At 44.8% G+C, this 19867-nt stretch overlaps 1 protein-coding gene across 4 annotated transcripts in view; it reads right to left on the minus strand.

Moving 5' to 3' along the window:
- FOXRED2 (FAD dependent oxidoreductase domain containing 2) overlaps positions 1–18983 on the minus strand; it is a 59077-nt gene extending 40094 nt beyond the window's left edge. For 2 of the 4 annotated variants that reach the window (XR_008403261.1, XM_053721377.1), the window contains exons 1-4: positions 18873–18983; positions 11769–12308; positions 5074–5325; positions 1161–1442 (exon numbers count right to left, since the gene is read on the minus strand). Coding sequence is in view for 3 of the 4 variants with exons in the window: in XM_053721377.1 (XP_053577352.1) it covers positions 1161–1442; positions 5074–5325; positions 11769–12308; positions 18873–18970 (1172 nt within the window). In the remaining variant the exon portion in view is untranslated. Of the gene's footprint in view, positions 1–1160; positions 1443–5073; positions 5326–11768; positions 12309–18853 lie in introns of all 4 variants that reach the window. The other 2 variants (XM_053721378.1, XM_053721379.1) reach the window with 2 other exon arrangements.
- Between the last annotated feature and the right edge of the window lie 884 nt (positions 18984–19867).

Raw genomic sequence — 19867 nt, forward strand, 5'->3', positions numbered from 1 at the left:
GCAATTGCAACATTGTTAATAGAGTTGACCTTTTGTTTCAATTCCGGGTCACTGTGGGTTTAAATAGATCTCTATTGTTAACTATGATTATGCCTGATGAAACGGTCTGGAATAGACTGAGAAACGCGTTGCAAAATAAATACTGTTTGTTTTATACCACGACCCAGTATTTTTGCTTCTTTCCACGATCCACTTGTTTTTGAAACAGGACTTTTACCACGGAACCTTTCATACACTGACACTGTCAGTTTTGGAGAAAAGTCTTGGTGGCGTGAGTGCAGCAGGAGAACACCTATCAGCTTGCAGCTCACCTGGTCCGGCCATTGGTCCTAAAAAACGTGGGTGCTACTTTCTAGACGTCTATCTGGATTCCACAGGTCCTCTGGGTGAGACCTCCAGCGTACTGACTGCTGGAATTTGAATGTCAGCCTGCTTTATCGCACCTTATTCATTTAAGGTGCCACTTTCCTTGTGAGTAGTTTTTTGCACATCACTTTTATATTTGTTGTTTTAACGATTCACACTATGTTGGCGCCCCTTGTTTATCTTCCATTCTAGGTTTTATTTTTATTAAACTTCAGTCACCTCTGTTCCTTAGCTTTTCCTTTCTCTTCCTAACTTCGGTCGAATGACTGGAGTGGGAGGGAAGGGAGGAGCTATATATATATGCAGCTCTGCTGTGGAGCTCTTTGCCTCCTCCTGCTGACCAGGAGGCGATATCCCATAAGTAAGGATGAAATCCGTGGACTCGTCATATTGTAAAAGAAACAAATTTATCAGGTAAGCATAAATTTCCTTTTATATATATATATATATATATATATATTACACACACACCCACATATACATACTTATACGTGCACAGATGTGTACAGATAATTATCCATCCTTTGGGGTACCAGGAAGTCCGACAGTCGTTTCTGCATAAATTAGTCACAGATAGCACTTTCCTCTATGACAAAGAAACATCCTATCACGGGGTAAAGCATCAGGCACTGTAACCTAGCGCTCCCCAAATAATATCACAGCTTTTGTTTTATCCCAACCAATCACCACCCCCACGCTAATGGCTTGACTGGAATTCCTCCCTGAAAGCACAAACCAACTCTCAACTGTTTGGTTTAATCCAATGTCACCGGTACACCGGCTCATCGACTCACCTGTCAAAGATGGAGAAATCAAAAGACCACCCCAAGCAGCGAATTACACGGTCATATGGCTCCCGAGCTGCAAAATTATCCAAGTCGTCCTGCGGTAGAGTAGACAGAGTTATGCCTGTCTTGTTTCCTGCAGGCTCTGTGTCCCTCCTCAGATAATGCCTGTGACTAACGTACACTTTCCCTGCTTCATCACGGACTAGCGCCAGGTCCGAGAGGTCCCCTTCCAAAAGCCCATCCAGAGACTTCAGCTGATAAGTGTCCAGGAGACCATTGTTAATCGCTCTACAGGAAAATGAGTAACAAAAAGAAAACCTGAATATTATGTGTGTAAAACATGTCACTGTCATTAGTACACTGTGACACTAGCAGGTACTGAGCACATAAACATGTCACTGTCATTAATTAGTACACTGTGACACTAGCAGGTACTGAGCACATAAGCATGTCACTGTCATTAGTACACTGTGACACTAGCAGGGACTGAGCACATAAACATGTCACTGTCATTAGTACACTGTGACACTAGCAGGGACTGAGCACATAAACATGTCACTGTCATTAGTACACTGTGACACTAGCAGGGACTGAGCACATAAACATGTCACTGTCATTAGTACACTGTGACACTAGCAGGTACTGAGCACATAAACATGTCACTGTCATTAATTAGTACACTGTGACACTAGCAGGGACTGAGCACATAAACTGTCACTGTCATTAGTACACTGTGACACTAGCAGGTACTGAGCACATAAACATGTCACTGTCATTAGTACACTGTGACACTAGCAGGTACTGAGCACATAAACATGTCACTGTCATTAGTACACTGTGACACTAGCAGGTACTGAGCACATAAACATGTCACTGTCATTAGTACACTGTGACACTAGCAGGTACTGAGCACATAAACATGTCACTGTCATTAATTAGTACACTGTGACACTAGCAGGTACTGAGCACATAAACATGTCACTGTCATTAGTACACTGTGACACTAGCAGGGACTGAGCACATAAACCTGTCACTGTCATTAGTACACTGTGACACTAGCAGGGACTGAGCACATAAACATAGGCAGCTCTAGTGTTAGGCCAAATAGGCGACTGCCTAAGGTCTCACTCATGATGGGGCCTTGCAGAGGGGCATAGAAAAAAAAGTGCTTTGTTTGTTTTCATTTTCTGCCCCTGGGATGTTTGTAGTACAGTGGCCCTTCCCATGAGCTTTCTCCTTGCACAGCTGGATATTTTAACCCTCAAGTTCCCTGTCAAGTGCAGTTTCCTCACTTCCCTCCACCTTCTTCCTGTCCCAGTGCGGAATGGGGTACTGCATTTTAACCCCTGAAACCAGAGGTGAGAAGTGCTATTAACATTTATTTTCTCTCTCATCTGTCTCTTCTCTCACTCCATTCTTTCTATACTCTTATCTCTCACTCCCCTCCTTTCTTTCTTTCCCTCTCTTCTCTATTGCCCCCTCATTTGTCTCTCTCTCTCCTTCTTGTCTCCCCCTCCTGTCACTTCAGTCTCAGTCTCTCCTTTCTCCCGCTCTTCCTCTTGGCTCCCCCTCCTCTCACTTCAGTCTCCCGCTCTTCCTCTCGTCTCCCCCTCCTGTCACTTCAGTCTCCCTCTCTTCTTTCTCCCGCTCTTCCTCTTGTCTCCCCCTCCTCTCACTTCAGTCTCCCTCTCTCCTTTTTCCCTCTTGTCTCCCCCTCCTCTCACTTCAGTCTCCCTCTCTTCTTCCTCTCGTCTCCCCCTCCTCTCACTTCAGTCTCCCTCTCTCCTTTCTCCCGCTCTTCCTCGTCTCCCCCTCCTCTCACTTCAGTCTCCCTCTCTCCTTTCTCCCGCTCTTCCTCGTCTCCCCCTCCTCTCACTTCAGTCTCCCTCTCTCCTTTCTCCCACTCTCCCTCTTGTCTCCCCCTCCTCTCACTTCAGTCTCCCTCGCTCTTTTCACCCTCTCTCCCTCTTGTCTCCCCCTCCTCTCACTTCAGTCTCCCTCTCTCCCACTCTCCCTCCTGTCTCCCCCTCCTCTCACTTCAGTCTTCCTCTCTCCTTTCTCCCACTCTTCCTCTTGTCTCCCTCTCTCCTTTCTCCCACTCTCCCTCCTGTCTCCCCCTCCTCTCACTTCAGTCTCCCTCTCTCCTCTCTCCCTCTTGTCTCCTCCTCTCACTTCAGTCTCCCTCTCTCCCACTCTCCCTCTTGTCTCCCCATCTTCTCACTTCAGTCTCCCTCTCTCCCACTCTCCCCCTCCTCTCACTTCAGTCTCCCTCTCTCCTCTCTCCCACTCTCCCTCTTGTCTCCCCCTCCTCTCACTTCAGTCTCCCTCTCTCCCACTCTCCCTCCTGTCTCCCCCTCCTCTCACTTCAGTCTTCCTCTCTCCTTTCTCCCACTCTTCCTCTTGTCTCCCTCTCTCCTTTCTCCCACTCTCCCTCCTGTCTCCCCATCTTCTCACTTCAGTCTCCCTCTCTCCCCCTCCTCTCACTTCAGTCTCCCTCTCTCCTCTCTCCCACTCTCCCTCTTGTCTCCCCCTCCTCTCACTTCAGTCTCCCTCTCTACTTTCTCCCGCTCTTCTTCTCGTCTCCCCCTCCTCTCACTTCAGTCTCCCTCCCTCCTTTCTCCCGCTCTTCCTCTTGTCTCCCCCCTCCTCTCACTTCAGTCTCCCTCTCTCCTTTCTCCCACTCTCCCTCCTCTCACTTCAGTCTCCCTCTCTCCTATCTCCCACTCTCCCTCGTCTCCCTCTCTCCTTTCTCCCACTCTCCCTCCTGTCTCCCCCTCCTCTCACTTCAGTCTTCCTCTCTCCTTTCTCCCACTCTCCCTCCTGTCTCCCCCTCCTCTCACTTCAGTCTCCCTCTCTACTTTCTCCCGCTCTTCCTCTTGTCTCCCCCTCCTCTCACTTCAGTCTGTCTCTCCTTTCTCCCACTCTCCCTCTTGTCTCCCCCTCCTCTCACTTCAGTCTCCCTCTCTACTTTCTCCCGCTCTTCCTCTTGTCTCCCCCTCCTCTCACTTCAGTCTCCCTCTCTCCTTTCTCCCGCTCTCCCTCTTGTATCCCCCTCCTCTCACTTCAGTCTCCCTCTCTCCTTTCTCCCGCTCTCCCTCTTGTATCCCCCTCCTCTCACTTCAGTCTCCCTCTCTCCTTTCTCCCACTCTCCCTCCTCTCACTTCAGTCTCCCTCTCTCCTTTCTCCCACTCTCCCTCGTCTCCCCCTCCTCCCACTTCAGTCTCCCTCTCTCCCTCCTGTCTCCCCCTCCTCTCACTTCAGTCTTCCTCTCTCCTTTCTCCCACTCTCCCTCCTGTCTCCCCCTCCTCTCACTTCAGTCTCCCTCTCTACTTTCTCCCGCTCTTCCTCGTCTCCCCCTCCTCTCACTTCAGTCTCCCTCTCTCCTTTCTCCCGCTCTCTCTCTTGTATCCCCCTCCTCTCACTTCAGTCTCCCTCTCTCCTTTCTCCCACTCCCCCTCTTGTCTCTCCCTCCTCTCACTTCAGTCTCCGTCTCTCCTTTCTCCCACTCTCCCTCTTGTCTCCCCCTCCTCTCACTTCAGTCTCCCTCTCTCCAACTCTCCCTCTTGTTTCCTCTCTCTTATATTTCTTCTTCCTCTCTCTTTCTCCCATTCTTGTTCTTCCCACTCTCTGCATTCTCTTGTCTGTCTTCTCTTGTTGTCCTCTCTCACTCTCCTCTTTTTCTCTCCCCACTCTGTCTTCTCTTTCACAACCTCTATCGCCTTTCCATCTCTCTTTTCAAGTGTTCCTTCTGTCTCTTTCTGTTTATCCCTCCACTCTCTCTCCATGCTCTCTTTTTTTCTCCGCTCCTGCCCATAAACATGTCACTGCAGGTCACCATTATTAGACAATTACAGTAAAGTAGTTACTTTTGTTTGTGGTCCTACAGGACGGATATTCCCCTGTAGCGTTACCCTCTCACCTGAGATCTCCCACATAATGAGTTGCCCAGGATAAACGGACCCTGGAACGTCCTAACATGTGTATGAAGTTGGTGACCCCCAAGATATTTTCAGCTGTTTCAAATGCAGAGTTTCCACGTCCCAGGATCAAGACGCTTTGTCCCATGAAGTTGTGCGGATCTGTGGATACTGTCTCGTAGCCCTCTGCATATTCTGATCCAGGAAAGTCCACAAGGTGAGGAAGAGATAAGCCAGTGGCTACCAGCAGTACGCTGGAATACAGAAGATGGCTAGTAAAGCAGTGATAGGATATTGTGAAGGCGGCTACGGTTGAATTATTTTGAGTAGTGAGATGAACAAACATTGGTAATATACACCCTGTGTGAGGTTATGTGCATTATACACAGGGCAGTGACCACAGTGAGTGCAATTACATACATCAGCATGTGTGAGTATATACACCAGTCTATGGGGCCAGGTACTGCTGGTTACAATTACATACATCAGCATGTATGAGTATATACACCAGTCTATGGGGCCAGGTACTGCTGGTTACAATTACATACATCAGCATGTGTGAGTATATACACCAGTCTATGGGGCCAGGTACTGCTTGTTACAATTATATACATCAGCATGTGAGTATATACACCAGTCTATGGGGCCAGGTACTGCTTGTTACAATTATATACATCAGCATGTGAGTATATACACCAGTCTATGGGGCCAGGTATTGCTGGTTACAATTACATACATCAGCATGTGTGAGTATATACACCAGTATATGGGGCCAGGTACTGCTGGTTACAATTACATACATCAGCATGTGTGAGTATATACACACCAGTCTATGGGGCCAGGTACTGCTGGTTACAATTACATACATCAGCATGTGAGTATATACACACCAGTCTATGGGGCCAGGTACTGCTGGTTACAATTACATACATCAGCATGTGAGTATATACACCAGTATATGGGGCCAGGTACTGCTGGTTACAATTACATACATCAGCATGTGAGTATATATACACACCAGTCTATGGGGCCAGGTACTGCTGGCTGCAATTACATACATCAGCATGTATGAGTATATACACACCAGTCTATGGGGCCAGGTACTGCTGGTTACAATTACATACATCAGCATGTGAGTATATACACCAGTATATGGGGCCAGGTACTGCTGGTTACAATTACATACATCAGCATGTGAGTATATATACACACCAGTCTATGGGGCCAGGTACTGCTGGCTGCAATTACATACATCAGCATGTATGAGTATATACACACCAGTCTATGGGGCCAGGTACTGCTGGCTGCAATTACATACATCAGCATGTGTGAGTATATACACCAGTATATGGGGCCAGGTACTGCTGGCTACAATTACATACATCAGCATGTATGAGTATATACACACCAGTCTATGGGGCCAGGTACTGCTGGCTGCAATTACATACATCAGCATGTGAGTATATACACCAGTCTATGGGGCCAGGTACTGCTGGTTACAATTACATACATCAGCATGTGAGAGTATATACACCAGGCTATAGGGCCAGGTACTGCTTGTTACAATTACATACATCAGCATGTCAGTATATACACACCAGTCTATGGGGCCAGGTACTGCTGGTTACAATTACATACATCAGCATGTGAGTATATACACCAGTATATGGGGCCAGGTACTGCTGGCTGCAATTACATACATCAGCATGTGAGAGTATATACACACCAGTATATGGGGCCAGGTACTGCTGGTTACAATTACATACATCAGCATGTATGAGTATATACACCAGTCTATGGGGCCAGGTACTGCTGGTTACAATTACATACATCAGCATGTGAGTATATACACCAGTCTATGGGGCCAGGTACTGCTGGTTACAATTACATACATCAGCATGTGAGAGTATATACACCAGGCTATAGGGCCAGGTACTGCTTGTTACAATTACATACATCAGCATGTCAGTATATACACACCAGTCTATGGGGCCAGGTACTGCTGGTTACAATTACATACATCAGCATGTGAGAGTATATACACCAGTCTATGGGGCCAGTTACTGCTTGTTAGAATTACATACATCAGCATGTGAGTATATACACACCAGTCTATGGGGCCAGGTACTGCTGGTTACAATTACATACATCAGCATGTGAGTATATACACACCAGTCTATGGGGCCAGGTACTGCTGGTTACAATTACATACATCAGCATGTGAGTATATACACACCAGTCTATGGGGCCAGGTACTGCTGGTTACAATTACATACATCAGCATGTGAGAGTATATACACACCAGTATATGGAGCCAGGTACTGCTGGTTACAATTACATACATCAGCATGTGAGTATATACACCAGTCTATGGGGCCAGGTACTGCTGGTTACAATGACATACATCAGCATGTGAGTATATACACACCAGTCTATGGGGCCAGGTACTGCTGGTTACAATTACATACATCAGTATGTGAGAGTATATACACCAGGCTATAGGGCCAGGTACTGCTTGTTACAATTACATACATCGGCATGTCAGTATATACACACCAGTCTATGGGGCCAGGTACTGCTTGTTACAATTACATACATCAGCATGTGAGTATATACACCAGTATATGGGGCCAGGTACTGCTGGTTACAATGACATACATCAGCATGTGAGTATATACATCAGTCTATGGGGCCAGGTACTGCTGGTTACAATTACATACATCAGCATGTGAGTATATACACACCAGTCTATGGGGCCAGGTACTGCTGGTTACAATTACATACATCAGCATGTGTGAGTATATACACCAGTCTATGGGGCCAGGTACTGCTGGTTACAATTACATACATCAGCATGTGAGTATATACACCAGTCTATGGGGCCAGGTACTGCTGGTTACAATGACATACATCAGCATGTGAGTATATACACCAGTCTATGGGGCCAGGTACTGCTGGTTACAATTACATACATCAGCATGTGAGTATATACACCAGTCTATGGGGCCAGGTACTGCTGGTTACAATTACATACATCAGCATGTGAGTATATACACCAGTCTATGGGGCCAGGTACTGCTGGTTACAATTACATACATCAGCATGTATGAGTATATACACCAGTATATGGGGCCAGGTACTGCTGGTTACAATTACATACATCAGCATGTGAGTATATACACCAGTCTATGGGGCCAGGTACTGCTGGTTACAATTACATACATCAGCATGTGAGTATATACACCAGTCTATGGGGCCAGGTACTGCTGGTTACAATTACATACATCAGCATGTCAGTATATACACACCAGTCTATGGGGCCAGGTACTGCTGGTTACAATGACATACATCAGCATGTGAGTATATACACCAGTCTATGGGGCCAGGTACTGCTGGTTACAATTACATACATCAGCATGTATGAGCATATACACCAGTCTATGGGGCCAGGTACTGCTGGTTACAATTACATACATCAGCATGTGAGAATATATACACACCAGTCTATGGGGCCAGGTACTGCTGGCTGCAATTACATACATCAGCATGTGTGAGTATATACACCAGTCTATGGGGCCAGGTACTGCTGGTTACAATGACATACATCAGCATGTATGAGTATATACACCAGTCTATGGGGCCAGGTACTGCTGGTTACAATGACATACATCAGCATGTGTGAGTATATACACCAGTCTATGGGGCCAGGTACTGCTGGTTGCAATGACATACATCAGCATGTGAGTATATACACACCAGTCTATGGGGCCAGGTACTGCTGGTTACAATGACATACATCAGCATGTTAGTATATACACCAGTATATGGGGCCAGGTACTGCTGGTTACAATTACATACATCAGCATGTGTGAGTATATACACCAGTCTATGGGGCCAGGTACTGCTTGTTACAATTACATACATCAGCATGTGAGTATATACACACCAGTCTATGTGGCTAGGTACTGCTTGTTACAATTACATACATCAGCATGTGTGAGTATATACCCCAGTCTATGGGGCCAAGTACTGCTGGTTACAATTACATACATCAGCATGTGTGAGTATATACACCAGTCTATGGGGCCAAGTACTGCTGGTTACAATTACATACATCAGCATGTGAGTATATACACCAGTCTATGGGGTCAGGTACTGCTTGTTACAATTACATACATCAGCATGTGAGTATATACACACCAGTCTATGGGGCCAGGTACTGCTGGTTACAATGACATACATCAGCATGTGTGAGTATATACACCAGTATATGGGGCCAGGTATTGCTGGTTACAATTACATACATCAGCATGTGAGTATATACACACCAGTCTATGGGGCCAAGTACTGCTGGTTACAATTACATACATCAGCATGTGAGTATATACACACCAGTCTATGGGGTCAAGTACTGCTTGTTACAATTACATACATCAGCATGTATGAGTATACACACCAGTCTATGGGGTCAGGTACTGCTTGTTACAATTACATACATCAGCATGTATGAGTAACACACCAGTCTATGGGGTCAGGTACTGCTGGTTACAATTACATACATCAGCATGTCAGTATATACACACCAGTCTATGGGGTCAAGTACTGCTTGTTACAATTACATACATCAGCATGTATGAGTATACACACCAGTCTATGGGGTCAGGTACTGCTTGTTACAATTACATACATCAGCATGTATGAGTAACACACCAGTCTATGGGGTCAGGTACTGCTGGTTACAATGACATACATCAGCATGTATGAGTATATACACCAGTCTATGGGGCCAGGTACTGCTGGCTGCAATTACATACATCAGCATGTGAGTATATACACACCAGTCTATAGGGCCAGGTACTGCTGGTTACAATTACATACATCAGCATGTGAGTATATACACCAGTCTATGGGGCCAGGTACTGCTGGTTACAATTACATACATCAGCATGTGAGTATATACACACCAGTCTATGGGGTCAGGTACTGCTTGTTACAATTACATACATCAGCATGTATGAGTATACACACCAGTCTATGGGGCCAGGTACTGCTGGTTACAATGACATACATCAGCATGTATGAGTATACACACCAGTCTATGGGGTCAGGTACTGCTTGTTACAATTACATACATCAGCATGTGAGAGTATACACACCAGTCTATGGGGCCAAGTACTGCTGGTTACAATTACATACATCAGAATGTGAGTATATACACCAGTCTATGGGGCCAGGTACTGCTGGTTACAATGACATACATCAGCATGTGTGAGTATATACACACCAGTCTATGGGGCCAGGTACTGCTTGTTACAATTACATACATCAGCATGTGAGTATATACACACCAGTCTATGGGGCCAGGTACTGCTGGTTACAATTACATACATCAGCATGTGAGTATATACACACCAGTCTATAGGGCCAGGTACTGCTGGTTACAATTACATACATCAGCATGTGAGTATATACACACCAGTCTATAGGGCCAGGTACTGCTGGTTACAATTACATACATCAGCATGTGAGTATATACACACCAGTCTATAGGGCCAGGTACTGCTGGTTACAATTACATACATCAGCATGTGAGTATATACACCAGTCTATGGGGCCAGGTACTGCTGGTTACAATTACATACATCAGCATGTGAGTATATACACACCAGTCTATGGGGCCAGGTACTGCTTGTTACAATTACATACATCAGCATGTGAGTATATACACCATGTGTGAGTATATACACCAGTCTACGGGGCCCGGGTACTGCTGTTACCCCTGTATAGTTACAGTCAGGAATTGTAGCCTTTAGAGACCAAGGCTGTAGGATAAGGGCTGGAAACTGAACCACCACAATGGAGAAACTTAGGGCACTACAGTTAATCACCTTTACATTAACCCAATGTAACACAGTGAATTGGTGCTCTGTATTAGACTCCCACAGAATACATATATAATACTTGTATATTCCTAACGTTTGCAAATTATGGATAAAATAACATTTCTTATAACCTGAATAGGGTTATGTTAATCAAATAATGAATTGAAATATGTTAGATTAATACTCAGTATGTCTCTGAGAGCACAGTAGGTTTACTTGCGTCACAATCAGAGTATAAATAGCTTGTTTAGTAGCAATACCCCCATCACTGTGACAAACAGCCATGTCTTCTTGCGGTGAAGTGTTATCTGGTAGAAAGATCACCTGTCATTTAACTGAATGAGTGGGGTAAATAATAACAATAACTTATATAGAGTGTTACACAAGGTACATTTACATACGAGGGTTAGAAGATAGGTTGTGAATCTTTGTTACAAATGTCTAGACAAGTGGCTTTTGTGTTTCATAGCGATGGGGCGACAGGGCTAAATAACTCACACATGACATTTTTGGTGACTTCTTGACTTATTTATCTTCTGGGCATGTGGTGACTGAAGAGTGCAAGTTGGGACATGGGGCACCAGTGTGTATTATGGTAAATTACTATGTTTTAATACAGTTGTTACCACCATCTCTTACAAGCAAACACTGGTAAAACTACCAACCTGCCGGTATTTGCACAAGCTTTCGTGGGTATTATTACTCTGTGACTTGGTTATGCTCTGATCAATATGTACCTAGACCTGACACGCTAATGGCTGACTTCACATGAACACTGTAACAAGAGCTATTTATATACTGTGGGTGTCCATCACCTGCACTGGTACGCCCGCCCTGCCTGGTCTAATAGGAAGAAGAAGTGACCGTTCCATGCCACTGAACTGGATTTCAGCTGGATACGGCTGATATTAACTCCATAATGCACATGGATTCCAGCACTAAAATTCTGGAGGTATCGCAGCATGTCGTCTGCATGGGGGAAGAAATCACTGGAGTAACGGCCAAAAAGCAAATTCCTATCCTGGCTTAAAAGCGAGTTCCAGTCGTGTCGCAGGTTGAATTCACGATTCTTGCGTCCAGTAAACTTTTTGTTGATGCTGATTAATTTCCTGTGCCGAGGGAATCGGAGAAAGAAGCTGCCTGGACTCTGGTTACGTTCTAGTACTACGTAATCCCTCCCAGAATCCTTCAAGAACCTAGCAGCTTGTAGACCCCCCGGGCCAGCACCCAGTATACAGTAATCATGGTAGACGGGATGAAAGGAGACAGCGGGAATCAGGAGGAGGGTGAATACGATATACTTTGTCTGCTGCATCCTGTAGGCAATCAGCCAAGTGAAGGAGCGATTACACAACCTGTGGGGAAAAACGGTAATTACATGTTATAGACATGTGTTATACAGGCTGCACACAGAGAGTACATACCAGACCACACGTGTAGGAATCACATGTTACAGACATGTTCTAACAAGCTGCACACAGAGTACATACCAGACTACACATGTAGGAATCTTGTGTTACTGACATACTAATACACACAGAGTACATACCAGACTACACATGTAGGAATCTTGTGTTACTGACATACTCATACACACCACACAGAGTACATACCAGACTACACATGTAGGAATCTTGTGTTACTGACATACTCATACACACCACACAGAGTACATACCAGACTAGACATGTAGGAATCACGTGTTACAGACATGTTCTAACAAGCTGCACACAGAGTACATACCAGACTAGACGTGTAGGAATCTTGTGTTACTGACATACTCATACACACCACACAGAGTACATACCAGACTACACATGTAGGAATCTTGTGTTACTGACATACTCATACACACCACACAGAGTACATACCAGACTACACATGTAGGAATCTTGTGTTACTGACATACTCATACACACCACACAGAGTACATACCAGACTAGACATGTAGGAATCACGTGTTACAGACATGTTCTAACAAGCTGCACACAGAGTACATACCAGACTAGACTTGTAGGAATCTTGTGTTACTGACATACTCATACACACAGAGTACATACCAGACTACACATGTAGGAATCTTGTGTTACTGACATACTCATACACACCACACAGAGTACATACCAGACCACACTTGTAGGAATCATGTGTTACAGACATGTTCTATACACGCTGCACACACAGTACATACCAGACTAGACGTGTAGGAATATTGTGTTACTGCTCTACTCATACACACCACACAGAGTACATACCAGACTAGACGTGTAGGAATCTTGTGTTACTGCTATACTCATACACAGAGTACATACCAGACTAGAAGTGTAGGAATCTTGTGTTACTGACAAACTCACACACACCACACAGAGTACATACCAGACCACACTTGTAGGAATCATGTGTTACAGACATGTTCTATACACGCTGCACACACAGTACATACCAGACTAGACGTGTAGGAATATTGTGTTACTGCTATACTCATACACACCACACAGAGTACATACCAGACTAGACGTGTAGGAATCTTGTGTTACTGACATACTCATACACACCACACAGAGTACATACCAGACTACACATGTAGGAATCTTGTGTTACTGACATACTCATACACACCACACAGTACATACCAGACTACACATGTAGGAATCTTGTGTTACTGACACTCTCATACACACAGAGTACATACCAGACTAGACGTGTAGGAATCTTGTGTTACTGACATACTCATACACACCACACAGAGTACATACCAGACTACATGTGTAGGAATCTTGTGTTACTGACATACTCATACACACCACACAGAGTACATACCAGACTACACGTGTAGGAATCTTGTGTTACTGACATACTCATACACACCACACAGAGTACATACCAGACTAGACGTGTAGGAATCACGTGTTACAGACATGTTCTAACAAGCTGCACACAGAGTACATATCAGACTAGACGTGTAGGAATCTTGTGTTACTGACATACTCATATACACCACACAGAGTACATACCAGACTAGAAGTGTAGGAATCTTGTGTTACTGCTATACTCATATACACCACACAGAGTACATACCAGACTAGAAGTGTAGGAATCTTGTGTTACTGACATACTCATACACACCACACAGAGTACATACCAGACTAGACGTGTAGGAATCTTGTGTTACTGACATACTCATACACACCACACAGAGTACATACCAGACTAGACATGTAGGAATCACGTGTTACTGCTATACTCATACACACCACACAGAGTACATACCAGACTAGACGTGTAGGAATCTTGTGTTACTGACATACTCATACACACCACACAGAGTACATACCAGACTACACATGTAGGAATCTTGTGTTACTGCTATACTCATACACACCACACAGAGTACATACAAGACTAGACGTGTAGGAATCTTGTGTTACTGACATACTCATACACACCACACAGAGTACATACCAGACTACACATGTAGGAATCACGTGTTACAGACATGTTCTATACACGCTGCACACAGAGTACATACCAGACTAGACGTGTAGGAATCTTGTGTTACTGCTATACTCATATACACCACACAGAGTACATACCAGACTAGAAGTGTAGGAATCTTGTGTTACTGACATACTCATACACACCACACAGAGTACATACCAGACTACACATGTAGGAATCACGTGTTACAGACATGTTCTATACACGCTGCACACAGAGTACATACCAGACTAGACGTGTAGGAATCTTGTGTTACTGCTATACTCATATACACCACACAGAGTACATACCAGACTAGAAGTGTAGGAATCTTGTGTTACTGACATACTCATACACACCACACAGAGTACATACCAGACTAGACGTGTAGGAATCTTGTGTTACTGACATACTCATACACACCACACAGAGTACATACCAGACTAGACGTGTAGGAATCTTGTGTTACTGCTATACTCATACACACCACACAGAGTACATACAAGACTAGACGTGTAGGAATCTTGTGTTACTGACATACTCATACACACCACACAGAGTACATACCAGACTACACGTGTAGGAATCTTGTGCTACTGCTATACTCATACACACCACACAGAGTACATACCAGACTAGACGTGTAGGAATCTTGTGTTACCGACATACTCATACACACAGAGTACATACCAGACTACACATGTAGGAATCTTGTGTTACTGACATACTCATACACACCACACAGAGTACATACCAGACTACACATGTAGGAATCTTGTGTTACTGACATACTCATACACACCACACAGAGTACATACCAGACTACACGTGTAGGAATCTTGTGTTACTGACATACTCATACACACCACACAGAGTACATACCAGACTAGACGTGTAGGAATCTTGTGTTACTGCTATACTCATACACACCACACAGAGTACATACCAGACTAGACGTGTAGGAATCTTGTGTTACTGACATACTCATACACACCACACAGAGTACATACCAGACTACACATGTAGGAATCTTGTGTTACTGCTATACTCATACACACCACACAGAGTACATACAAGACTAGACGTGTAGGAATCTTGTGTTACTGACATACTCATACACACCACACAGAGTACATACCAGACTAGACATGTAGGAATCACGTGTTACTGCTATACTCATACACACCACACAGAGTACATACCAGACTAGACGTGTAGGAATCTTGTGTTACTGACATACTCATACACACCACACAGAGTTCATACCAGACTACACATGTAGGAATCTTGTGTTACTGCTATACTCATACACACCACACAGAGTACATACAGGACTAGACGTGTAGGAATCTTGTGTTACTGACATACTCATACACACCACACAGAGTACATACCAGACTACACATGTAGGAATCACATGTTACAGACATGTTCTATACACGCTGCACACAGAGTACATACCAGACTAGACGTGTAGGAATCTTGTGTTACTGCTATACTCATATACACCACACAGAGTACATACCAGACTAGAAGTGTAGGAATCTTGTGTTACTGACATAGTCATACACACCACACAGAGTACATACCAGACTAGACGTGTAGGAATCTTGTGTTACTGACATACTCATACACACCACACAGAGTACATACCAGACTAGACGTGTAGGAATCTTGTGTTACTGACATACTCATACACACCACACAGAGTACATACCAGACTAGACGTGTAGGAATCACGTGTTACAGACATGTTCTAACAAGCTGCACACAGAGTACATACCAGACTAGACGTGTAGGAATCTTGTGTTACTGCTATACTCATACACACCACACAGAGTACATAACAGACTAGACTAGACGTGTAGGAATCTTGTGTTACTGACATACTCATACACACCACACAGAGTACATACCAGACTACACATGTAGGAATCTTGTGTTACTGCTATACTCATACACACCACACAGAGTACATACAAGACTAGACGTGTAGGAATCTTGTGTTACTGACATACTCATACACACCACACAGAGTACATACCAGACTACATATGTAGGAATCACGTGTTACAGACATGTTCTATACACGCTGCACACAGAGTACATACCAGACTAGACGTGTAGGAATCTTGTGTTACTGCTATACTCATACACACCACACAGAGTACATACCAGACTAGAAGTGTAGGAATCTTGTGTTACTGACATACTCATACACACCACACAGAGTACATACCAGACTAGACGTGTAGGAATCTTGTGTTACTGCTATACTCGTACACATCACACAGAGAGTACATACCAGACCACACATGTAGGAATCACGTGTTACAGACATGTTCTATACACCCTGCACACAGAGAGCACATACAAGACTACACGTGTAGAAATCAAGTGTTACTGACATACACACCACACGTGTAGGAATTGCGTGTCACAGATATGTTCTATACACGCCGCACACAGAGAGTAAATACCAGACTACACGTGTAGGAATTGCGTGTTACAGATATGTTCTATACACACCGAACACAGAGAATAAATACCAGACTACACGTGTAGGAATTGCGTGTTACAGACATGTTCTCTACACGCCGCACACAAATACCTAGCATGCATAAGAAAAAGATCAAATCAATCATCTTAACATTGTTTGATTTAAAAAAAAAAATAATCTGTTTATTCTGATGTGTAAAAAGCTGGTCTATTAGACAGAAGCTCACTGGCTGAAATAGACCAATCGCACAGCTCTATTGGCTGACAGTAACAGTTTTATGTCTCACATGCAGAGGGGACGTACTGCTTGTTTCACAAAATTGTTTTCACAAAATTCCAATTTAGTATTATCTAATTTGCTTCATTCTCTTGGTATCCTTTGTATAAAAGAATACCTAGGTATGCACTACTGAGAGCTAGCTGCTGATTGGTAGCATCATATATATGCCTCGTCATTAGCTCACCTGAGGTGCTCAGCTAGCTCCCAGTACTCCACTGTTGCTCCTTCAACAAAGAATACCAAGAGAATGAAGCAAATTGTAAAGAATTTTTAAACAAACAAAGTATAAAAAATGTGGGTTTCATTTTCCATGACATGAATCTAGGTCAGTGCAGCTTGTGTATAGCACCGTGTCTCATACAGTGATATAATATAAAGATACAGCACTGGCTACAGTGTCATATTCTGCAGCAGTTACATAGGGACACAATGCACTGAGCGCAGCTACCCCCCCTGCAGAACAATGCGCAGAGCGCAGCTACCCCCCCCTGCAGAACAATGCACCTACCCCCCACAGCCCAGTACTCAGCACCTACCCCCCACAGCCCAGTACTCAGCACCTACCCCCCACAGCCCAGTACTCAGCACCTACCCCCCACAGCCCAGTACTCAGCACCTACCCCCCACAGCCCAGTACTCAGCACCTACCCCCCACAGCCCAGTACTCAGCACCTACCCCCCACAGCCCAGTACTCAGCACCTACCCTCCACAGCCCAGTACTCAGCACCTACCCTCCACAGCCCAGTACTCAGCACCTACCCTCCACAGCCCAGTACTCAGCACCTACCCTCCACTGCCCAGTACTCAGCACCTACCCTCCACTGCCCAGTACTCAGCACCTACCCTCCACTGCCCAGTACTCAGCACCTACCCTCCACTGCCCAGTACTCAGCACCTACCCTCCACTGCCCAGTACTCAGCACCTACCCTCCACTGCCCAGTACTCAGCACATACCCCCCACAGCCCAGTACTCAGCACCTACCCCCCACAGCCCAGTACTCAGCACCTACCCCCCACAGCCCAGTACTCAGCACCTACCCCCCACAGCCCAGTACTCAGCACCTACCCCCCACAGCCCAGTACTCAGCACCTACCCCCCACAGCCCAGTACTCAGCACCTACCCTCCACTGCCCAGTACTCAGCACCTACCCTCCACTGCCCAGTATTCAGCACCTACCCCCCCACAGCCCAGTACTCAGCACCTACCCCCCACAGCCCAGTACTCAGCACCTACCCTCCACTGCCCAGTACTCAGCACCTACCCTCCACTGCCCAGTACTCAGCACCTACCCTCCACAGCCAAGTACTCAGCACCTACCCTCCACTGCCCAGTACTCAGCACCTACCCTCCACTGCCCTGTACTCAGCACCTACCCCCCACAGTCCTGTACTCAGCACCTACCCCTCAGCCCTTTACTCAGCACCTACCCCTCAGCCCTGTACTCAGCACCTACCCCTCAGCCCTGTACTCAGCACCTACCCCTCAGCCCTGTACTCAGCACCTACCCCTCAGCCCTGTACTCAGCACCTACCCCTCAGTCCTGTACTCAGCACCTACACATACCTCCCGCTCTGGGTCTGTACTAATAAGCCTGCAGAGCTAAGTTAAGACATTTATGCACATGTAATCACAGAACTCACGTATAGCAGCAGAACCAACCTGCACAGGCTGATAATAAAGTCACGCACATCTGCAACATCCCTGACCCAGCAGCTCCTGTCACTCACTGCAAAACCATAGAGAAAAGGGCTAGACATGCCCCAGTATACCATAGAGAGAGAAGCGGTAGACAAACATCAGGATACCATAGAGAACAAAACGGCTACACAGTCTTCAGTATATCATAGAGATGAATCAAAGTAGTCTAGCTGCAGACTGGAGCTCCACTCTAGACAGGAAACATGTGACCTCCACTGACTCTAGACAGGAAACATGTGACCTACACTCAAAGTTTTTTTTTTTTTTAATCAACTTTAATGTAACAAACTACCTATAGACAATCATTCTGAAAACGAAACATTTTGCAGCTTTCTTGTTCTTCTTAATGTGCACTCACAGTGGTTTTTGCTGATTGTCATTTATAAGGTAACCACTGTGAGTGCACATTAAGAACAAGAAAGCTGCAAAATGTTTCGTTTTCTGAATGATTGCCTATAGGTTGTTTGTTACATTAAAGTTGATTTAAAAAAAAAAAAAGCTTTGAGTGGAGGTCACATGTTTCCTGTCTACAGTGGAGCTCCAGTCTGCAGCTAGACCCTTCTCAGAAGAGATAGCAAGTCACAGTAGTAAAGTGTTTCTCACCCTATTTATAGCTAACAGCACCATCTAAATACTATAAGGTTAAATAATAAGAGATCATTGCCTAACCCATATATATATATATATATACACACACACATATATATATATATACACACACACACACACACATATATATATATATATACACACACACACACATATATATATATATATACACACACACACACACATATATATATATACACACACACACACATATATATATATATACACACACACACACATAAATATATATATACACACACACACACACATACACATATACAGTGGGGCAAAAAAGTATTTAGTCAGCCACCAATTGTGCAAGTTCTACCACTTAAGAAGATGAGAGT

Source organism: Bombina bombina, chromosome 7 (assembly GCF_027579735.1).
Source record: "Bombina bombina isolate aBomBom1 chromosome 7, aBomBom1.pri, whole genome shotgun sequence".
Lineage (NCBI taxonomy): Eukaryota > Metazoa > Chordata > Amphibia > Anura > Bombinatoridae > Bombina > Bombina bombina.